This window comes from Limanda limanda, chromosome 17, assembly GCF_963576545.1.
Source record: "Limanda limanda chromosome 17, fLimLim1.1, whole genome shotgun sequence".
NCBI classification, from domain to species: domain Eukaryota; kingdom Metazoa; phylum Chordata; class Actinopteri; order Pleuronectiformes; family Pleuronectidae; genus Limanda; species Limanda limanda.
Window position 1 is genome coordinate 14,406,729 of NC_083652.1, and position 9,800 is coordinate 14,416,528.

The 9,800-nt window shown below is 42.6% G+C and overlaps 1 protein-coding gene across 1 annotated transcript; it reads left to right on the forward strand.

Annotated features, from left to right (window-relative positions):
* The first annotated feature begins 938 nt into the window (after positions 1–938).
* Positions 939–8,288, forward strand: LOC133023004 (extracellular serine/threonine protein kinase FAM20C-like). The gene is made up of 11 exons (XM_061089920.1): positions 939–1,052; positions 1,877–2,407; positions 2,999–3,177; positions 4,808–4,886; positions 5,045–5,137; positions 5,670–5,785; positions 5,897–6,077; positions 7,264–7,373; positions 7,482–7,563; positions 7,744–7,803; positions 7,995–8,288. The coding sequence occupies exons 2-11, from the start codon at positions 1,881–1,883 to the stop codon at positions 8,233–8,235; spliced, it is 1,668 nt and encodes a 555-aa protein (XP_060945903.1). The 5' UTR covers positions 939–1,052; positions 1,877–1,880; the 3' UTR covers positions 8,236–8,288.
* The last annotated feature ends 1,512 nt before the right edge of the window (positions 8,289–9,800 follow it).

The window sequence follows — 9,800 nt, forward strand, 5'->3', positions numbered from 1 at the left end:
AGCAACTGGCTGGATCAGCGTGAAGACAAGAAACAGGGAGGAACAGCTGGCCCGTCCACGTCTGAAGGAATGAAATCACGTGACTGCATTTTCAAAACTTGCAAATTACTTTGTCTTTAAAAACGACTCTCAGCACGTATCACATTCCCCCCTCCAAAACTTTGATTTATGTTTATATTAAACATTGAACATATAACTTGTCCTAAGTTAGCTAACATCTTCTCGTAGACGATTTTGCTTACTTCAAGCTGTTTCACGTGTTTACGCTAAGCTAAGCTAACAAGCAGGAGGAAGCCTCATGTGTGGTGTCAATCTTCTTGTCTAATTCTCAGCATGAAAACCGATGAGTGCGTTTCCAAAGATGCTTTTTAAATAGTCTATCAAATTGAAACTATTTATTAATATATACAACTACTTTTATTTGGAGACAGGGGAATTAAAGAGAAGTTAAACTTACAATTTAGATTATTACGATTTTTAAAGTCAGTATTTGTGTACATGGACACTGCTATTCTGATATTAACATGATTAAGTGTGAATAAGACACTGCCATGCTTTTTTAAAACCAGAATAATGTCAAACTCAGAATAATTTGGACACACTTAGTCACGTCATGTAGATAAGAATGTCTTCTCACAATGTAATATTTTATTAGTAACTCATGTAAACAATACAATCGATATCAGTTCTTGTTCAGAAGAAGGTCAACAGTCAGAAGTAACACATCAGCCTCTGTACTGGATCAGCACTATAACCCCCCATGCCACATTGATCCAGACTAAAAGTTCACTTGGCAGTAAAATACATTTGGATTCCCTTCTTTTTAACGGTGGGTCACGCAGACCTGGGTCACTGCAACATGCCGGCCCTCTAACTTCTGTTTGCACTTGATTGATAACAAACAAACATACAAATCGTCCTGGACGGGAGCTGGATGACAAAGAAGAGAGGTAAACTCTGATTGTGTCCCGTGAACGGAGGAAGAGGAGCTGAGCGAGAGAGAGAGAGAGAGAGAGAGAGAGAAGAACGCCAGGTCTCGAAGGGAAAGAGATGTAAGTAATTCCTCCGACCTGCGGCTCCACACAGGGAATATAGGAGCAGAGAGCTGTTCAATAATGTATTGATCTTTCTCAGCGAGCTTTTTCTTTCTTTCGGAATCTGATGTAAATGATTATCTGACAGTGTGTTGCTGCGGTAACGCACCACTGTTTATTCATGTGTGGAGGCCTGTCTCTGTCTATCCACCTGTCGGACAGCTTAAAGGGATAGTTCACCCAAAAATGAAAATTCACTCATTATCTACTCCCCACTGTGCCTCGTTCGCGATCTCCCTTTAAATCAATAAATGTGTTTTACATAGAATCATAAACATTCTTGTTATAGCGATAGAACTTGTGCAGTTTAGCTGCAGCGTTGGTGATTAACAATGAATGCACTCATGCTCCTGAATATCACATCAAGTCCCAGTGGTGTTGAAACAGAGGAAACGGAGCAGGTGTTAAACTACATCCTGATGATCAGTAATGTGGCTCCACTCCCACAATGTTTATGCACCGACAGCAGCTGGTGATGCTGAGAGGAACTAAAGGGCTTTTTTTCCAAATGGGTCAAAATTGATCACACTCAGTATTTGCTTTTATTAAGACTATTTGAAGTTGCTACTAAACTCGCTCTGAAGATTTTCTATGCTAGCACAGCTCTACACTTGGTCAACCGCGCAGGCTCGAACAGAAATGTAATTTCACAGTAGCGTTCTTTCACTGTTTTACTTTGTAAAGAGAAATCCAACTTGTAAAAGATGTTTCATCATGGTAAGGCAGTAAGTGTCTGTTTGGATTTTAAATGGACATCTCTGTTGTTTCTCTTTTTCCCGCAGCACGATGAGACGGAACCTGGCCCGACCCACTCGCTCCATCTATCTCGCTCTGGCATGTTTGTCCCTCACTCTCCATCTCCTTCTGGCATTCTTTTGTCTCTCCGTCCTCCAGACAGCCTGCGTCCTTCCCAGCTCTTCTTCATCCTCCTCTTCATTCAATCCAAGAACTGACACACGGCAGCATCAGTCTGTCTCCTCATCCTCCTCCTCCTCCTCCTCATCCTCCTCGAATAAACTGCCAACGACCTCCCGGTATGACGAGGGGCACAAACTGAACAACACTTCAGAGCAGAAAGGGACAGACTCAGTCGCTGAGAGGGATAAGAAACTGATTGGAGCAGGGAAATTGATTCCCAAGGTGAAGGGTCATTCTGCACTAGAGGCCCTGTTCAATCACCCGCTGTACAACCTGCCGCGACCAGAGCCGCAACAAGATGATTGGCTACTGAGGGTGAAGACAACAGAGGATGCAGGGGGCGTAGGAAGTGAGGAAGAAGAGCAGGAAGATGACATCAACAGTGACAGTCAGTGGTGAGTGAAAATGATTCATCATGAAATGTATCATTGTTTAAATAATGGACACATCCACTGTCCTGCATTGTCATTGAATATCTGCAGCCAGATTTGAGGTCCTGACCTTGATCATTTCTTAAGAACATACAATTCTAAGATATTCAAAAGTTAGATTTTTTAATGTGTTCCTTGTGTTTATTTGCAGGCAAAGGTAAAAACAATATTGGGCTATATGGCAACCGATGAATTTCTACTCTACAATCCTCTGCAGGCAGCAGGATTCAGAAACATGAAGTGCAAGTTTGAGCTTCATTTTTCACGATTATCCAACTTCTGAAGTGAAATATTCACACAACTATGGATTCTGATCATTTAAATAACAGAGAAGTAAATGTCATTTCCCTTTTTTGTGTAATAAAACATGAGATGAGAAATTCTGAGGTTACTTTGCAAGCTCCAAATCCGTTTATTTTACTCAGTGGCCTTTGTGTTGTAAAATAATTTAGTGACCCCATAGGCATAATTTATTTTGAATGTTAATACATTCTCCTTATTAACAATTTTACACCCGACCCTGCCTGTTTACAACCTCCCCCTCTTCTCCTGAAGGCAGAGTGCCAGTCAGGAGGAAGGCTTCGACAGAGTCTCTTGGACCAGCGACGCAGAGACTCACCCTCCCTGGCTTCGGTTTCACCTGGGCATCTCTCGCTGGGAGCTGTACAACAGGAAGGATCCCAACCTGGCCCAAGTGACTCACTATTTGGCAACGCAACGTATCCTCGGCGCTGGTGAGCAAATGAGGGGAGGCAGGGGGAAACGGGTGAGAGGACAGAGAGAAGAAAGAACATGGCCTGGGAAAGGTACACGGAGACACGTTAGAGAGAGGAAGGATAATTGAGTCTTTTTATCTTTTTGTTCCTACAATACGACTTGAATCTCCAGCCAAGCAGAATTACTTCTCACCGGCACAGTGGTTGGTAATGAAACAGACAATATACTGCAGACATCATTCTTTATTCATTCCCAGAGTAGGAGAGTGGCCTCACTGTGCATGTTCTGCCAAAACCCGAATAACCAAAACAGCCTGAGCCACAACCTGTTTACATATGAAAGCTCTGAATCTGTATTCTGCACCATGTTAGGCTTTCAACTAAAATAATGCGTTTCAGACGATAGCATTCCTGCTCTGACTTTAACTATCAGCTTCTGTTTGGTTAAACACAGTCAGAACGTTGCAAATCGTGCTGGTTTCTCATTTTAACTCTGATCTATGCACACACACAACACATGCTGGACTGAGAGAGAGCCAGAGGCAAAGAGTATTTACTGAATTTCTCACTAAGCGAACGCAGTCCACTGTGACATCAGGTTCGTATTTAGAACAAGAAGGATCACGTGTTCGAGAAGCACATCCACAGCGCCGGTGAAGCGATAAATACATACGTGAAGTTCCACGGAATGAAAGAACAAACCCAGAAGGATTGGGCACGATGTGCGATGACCCACAATCCCTTTGGGTCGCAGAGTGAGAGCTGGAAAAAGGTAGAAAAGCAAACAAGGCAAACAGTGGGAGGCATGTGGACCATGAATTAATTTTTCATGAGTGAGCGTAATTTATATTACAGCACATCTATGGCGTGGATGTTATAACATGGAGAGGATGCTATTACACACTCAGACACCTCTGCTTACACAGAACAAATTACACAAATACAAAGTTAAACACAATTATAATTGTGTGACAGCAGGCAAATGTGTAACTCAAATTATGTATCGTGGTAGGGTCATAAATATAATCCACCCACAGACTTGTATTATCTCAACACCTACACACACACACACGCACACGTACACAAGTACACACGCTTGCTGCGTGCACACACACAAACACACAGGCACACATCTCTCCTAGCATCGCCACATGCACGCTGTCATTGTGTGTTTGCTCAGACTCCCTGTCTCCGTCTTCAGCTGCAGAATGAATCTTGTATCGGGGTTTGTGTTATACGTTGCAAATCAAGTTCTAACCTCAGCTACAGGCAGGTTTTTTTCAGTGTCGTCCCTTTTTGGACATTTGCACATTGAAATGTTTAAATTCATCAGTTAGAAAAAGAGGTTACAGCCTAAATAAATATGGCAGGAATTGATCATTTCCTGCATTTGCTCGTTCATGACTGGCTCACTTGAAATAAAGAGAAATAATAAATAATAATGACAATACACAATGTATAAAATTCACTCATTCCAACTGTGTGTGTCTGGATCTCAGCCAAGGTAAATGAGAGAAAATTATTTGTGGTTATTAAACTGTGAATATGTGATATGTATTTGTTGTTAATGCTCATGATATTATAAATGATATCTGTAAGTAATCCTCTTTGTTTTCTAAATGCTCTCAGTTCTCTGAATGTCTTTCAGTTCAGAAGACAGGAGGCACCCAGCTCAAACTGCTCATATCGTTCCCAAACTACGGACAAGCTCTGCTCAAACCGATGAAGTAAGACCACACTGTCCAAACACTGACTGACTGACTCTTCATCAGGCTGAAACATAAGTCTTAGTAATAATTAGACAACCCATTGCAGCACACTTACACGTACGTCAGCAAATAGCCTCGAGCATTTCTGTTTCTCTGTGTGTTTCTGTTTTGCACAGACAGTCCAGAGACACAGAGACGGACGTGAACCTCTTCTACTTCTCAGACTTTGAGAGACACAACGCAGAGATCGCTGCCTTCCACCTTGACAGGTACAGATGTTCGATCGCTCCCTCAGCCGGCGGCAGGTAGACAGACCACTCTGTTACCAGCAGGTCACCGCTCACACACCGGAATCATTTATTCATGAGGGCTGCTTGTCTCGGAGATACGAGTAAAGAATAAAACAAAATTAATGTGGTAATAAAGTTCTGCTGAGGAAATCAATAGGAAGTGTCAACACTGAGTCATAAGGTACAGACGACTCCTGCACTGGTTTTATTTCTCATTCACTCACTGCACACCTGCCTGAGTCAGCAACATAAGTCACAGCCGAGCCAGACTCGCCCTCGCCGAAACACAAAGAGGGAAAACACATCACTCTGACTTTGGCTTCACTCCCCCGCCTCTGAAACTGCACCAGAGCACATCACTGATCTTCAGACATCATCTGTTCACCTGTTGCACCCTGACCTCCTCATCCAGGACTGAGATTATTACTCTGTGTTTTTTATCCGGGTCATTTTCAGGGTGTCTTTCTCGTGTTAAAGTTTGTCTCTGTTTCCGTGTCTCCATCTTGTCCAGGTTGCTGGGCTTCAACCGGATCCCTCCAGTGGTCGGTCGACTCATCAATGTGACCACGGAGATCAGAGAGATAACCACCGACCGCAAGCTGTCCAGGACCTTCTTCTCTTCCCCAGGTGTTTGTGTGTCTGTGTGTGTCTGTGTCAAGGCTGCACACATTTCTTATATCGCCCTCACAAACCAGTGTAAGGACATGTGACTGACTGCACCTCTCTGACCCCCTCCAGTCGGGAACGTGTGTTTCTATGGTCAGTGCGAGTACTACTGCTCCACAGAGACCCCGGTGTGCGGTCGGCCTCACGCACTGGAGGTGTCTCTGGCTGCGATGCTGCCCGACCTCGACCTCGCCCCCCGCAGGTCCTGGAGGTCGCCATGGAGACGATCGTACAGCCGCACCAAGCTGGCACAGTTGGTTCCCTTCCATAAAGCTTACTGTATACTTTACTATATATTAAAATATTACTTTAAAGGATAAATACCACTTACCTTTATACATGTGACAGTGGACAGATTATAAAAACTCTTTTTTTTTAGGTTTCTTGTATTGTGTCTTACTTGAAGCTGGGAATCGTGTGATTTTACTGCACTCTAGTGGCCTGAAATGCATCAGTACACTAAATGAGAACAGACAGACAGACAGACAGACAGACAGACAGACAGACAGACAGACAGACAGACAGACAGACAGACAGACAGACAGACAGACAGACAGACAGACAGACAGACAGACAGACAGACAGACAGACAGACAGACAGACAGACAGACAGACAGACAGACAGACAGACAGACAGACAGACAGACAGACAGACAGACAGATAGACAGATAGACAGATAGATAGATAGATAGATAGATAGATAGATGATAGATGGATAGATAGATAGATAGATAGATAGATAGATAGATAGATAGATAGATAGATAGATAGACAGATAGACAGATAGACCGATAGATAGATAGATAGATAGATAGATGATAGATGGATAGATAGATAGATAGATAGATAGATAGATAGATAGATAGATAGATAGATAGATAGATAGATAGATAGATAGATAGATAGATAGATAGATAGATAGATAGATAGATAGATAGATAGATAGATAGATAGATAGATAGATAGATAGATAGATAGATAGATAGATAGATAGATAGATAGATAGATAGATAGATAGATAGATAGATAGATAGGTAGATAGATAGGTAGATAGGTAGATAGATAGGTAGATAGATAGGTAGATAGGTAGATAGGTAGATAGGTAGATATATAGATAGATAGATAGATAGATAGATAGATAGATAGATAGATAGATAGATAGATAGATAGATAGATAGATAGATAGATAGATAGATAGATAGATAGATAGATAGATAGATAGATAGATAGATAGATAGATAGATAGATAGATAGATAGATAGATAGATAGATAGATAGATAGATAGATAGATAGATAGATAGATAGATAGATAGATAGATAGATAGATAGATAGATAGATAGATAGATAGATAGATAGATAGATAGATAGATAGAACGGTACTCCTCAGTACATATACACGTTTACTTTGTCCTGGTGAAGCATCCTGTTGTTCCCAGGTGGGAGAAGGACCTGAACTACTGTGACAAAGTCAAAAAGACGCCGCCTTACAACCACGGCACCAGACTGGTGGACGTCATAGACATGGCTGTGCTGGACTTCCTCATGGGTCAGTCTCTGGATTTTAAACTCCCAGCAGTCAACTGGTTTGCAGCATGAGGAGTATTTTTGTTTACGTAAAATAGATTTTTAATAGTGAATGTTTTATTTCTCAAAGGCAACATGGATAGACATCACTACGAGACTTTTGAGAAGTTCGGCAATGAGACTTTTGTGCTGCATCTGGATAATGGGCGGGCGTGAGTGATCAGGTTTATCGAGTTTCAATGAACAAGTTGCGTCTGTCAGCCGAATACTACGCGGAAGATTCTCTGCAGCAGGCAACAACAACATCTTTCATTCCTGCCTTTGTTGAGGCAGGAATATCATTGAAGTCACATTCTAGTGACGAACTGAAGTTACACAATGTTCTCTTACAGGTTTGGGCGTCACTCCCGGGATGAGTCGTCTATTCTTGCTCCGTTGCGACAGTGCTGCAGGTAAAAACAACAACCACACAAATAGTATGAACGTTTCAAAGTGTGACGCAGACGACTTAAGCCTGGCGGGAAGTGAACATAATTAAAGGACCCGGGGAACTTGAATTACCATTTAAAGTTCTTACTCACTGTTTCGATTCAGCATCTCTTAAGTTTCTCTTTGTGACCTTCTTCTCCACCTCACTTCGTAGGATACGTCGCTCCACCCTCCTCCGCTTGCGTCTCTTGTGCCTTCCCGCCTTCCGTCTGAGTGACGTCCTGCGGGAGTCGCTGGCTCAGGACCCCCTGGCCGGGGGGGCCCCACTCCTGTCCGAGCCGCACCTTTCTGCTTTGGACCGCCGCCTCGCAACCGTCCTGCAGGTGGTGCAGACCTGTCAGGATCAGCACAGCGATGTCCTTTACAACGACTTGGAAGGATATGATGGAGAATAGGATCAACAGCCTGACTGAGGAAAAAGAACAACAATAAATTATATATATATGCATCATATCTGTGGTGACTCATTATTTATAGCTATAAAGGTTGTATCCCTATTTAAACCAAAGACTTCTGTTGTCAAGGTCAAACCCCAATAACTCCAAACGAGAAGGTACCTGGTGAAATATTAGCAGTATTATATATATATATATATATATATTCAAGGCATTTGTGGGCCTGCTCTCTCACCACCTCTTGACTTATACAGAAAGTAATTGGACATTCCTCTCTGCGTTCTCAGAACTTCTTTTTACTTTCTGCTCCAAATGCCCGAACAGAAACTGGAAAAGGGGCTTTTGCTTATCCTGCACATTCAGAACCTAAAGTTCAACTAATGAACGTCTTTAGAACGAGGATGAAGGAACTGGATGTGAATGATTGTATACAGATGCACACACAGGCAGACAAAATTGTAAGCCATAAAAAATAATAAAAATATATAATAAAAATATATAAAGTCTGAAATCAGCTGTACTGACAGCATATCATGTCATGTCGACAAAAATAAACATTAATGATGTCCACAATCGGGGTGATTCTACCTCTATATTGTTCTTTCTTCTCCTCCACTACTTTGCTGCGCTTTCTGAATCTTGCACCTGATAATTTAATCCTTTTTTGACTGATCTTCGACTCTTAACACCCCCCCCCCACACACACACACACACACACACACACACACACACAAACACAAGAGAGTATGTGCTTGTGTGTTTCTGTCTGTTTAGACACAACTGACAAATGTGTGGATTAAGTACATAATTGAAGATCGGGAAATTTCATCATGTGGCGGCAATAATCTGGGAAATGAAACTCCAGGAGAACAGCGGAGAAATCGAAAGTATGGGATGTATATTTAATCATGTATATAATATATCACTTATATCGTTTGAAATATATCAATTTTCAGTGTGTTTTCCGGCCCGATTTGCTCGCCGCGAGCGAAAACAATAGAACAGACCCTTAAACCATCGCTGCAGATCGCGAGCCGGCCGCGGAGCTTCCCGCTGCTTCCCGGCACAACGCTGCCGGTGTGAACAGCCCAATTATTTAACATGGGCACAGAAAGGAGGCGGACCGCTTTCGTGGCGCTTTGCGGCGCTTCTATCTCCGGTGCGTCCCCGGGTTTAGAAGATGATGTTGTGATGAGAATGTATTGGTTTATATTGCATGTGTCATGTCATGATAAATCAGTCTCTTGTGCCGCCCTCTCTGCATTTTGCGCCCTAGGCGACCGCCTATTTTTCCTATGCCAGGAGCCGCCCCTGTGTTTGTGGCTGCGTGGCCTGAGTCTTGGAACGTGGAGGTGATTCTTTGGTTCTTTACATCCTGCTTTGTGCTGTTTCTTATCAGTATCTGTTTCTCTCTGGGCTGCCTGTCTTGTCCTGTGTCCATTGAAAAATAACCTCAATCTTCCTGGTTGAATAAAGTTTAATAAACTTTGCTACACAAATAAACTTCCCTTCGATGAAAGCCTGTGATGTGTGCAGTGGTGCCCCCTGGCGCTCTGGACAGGAAC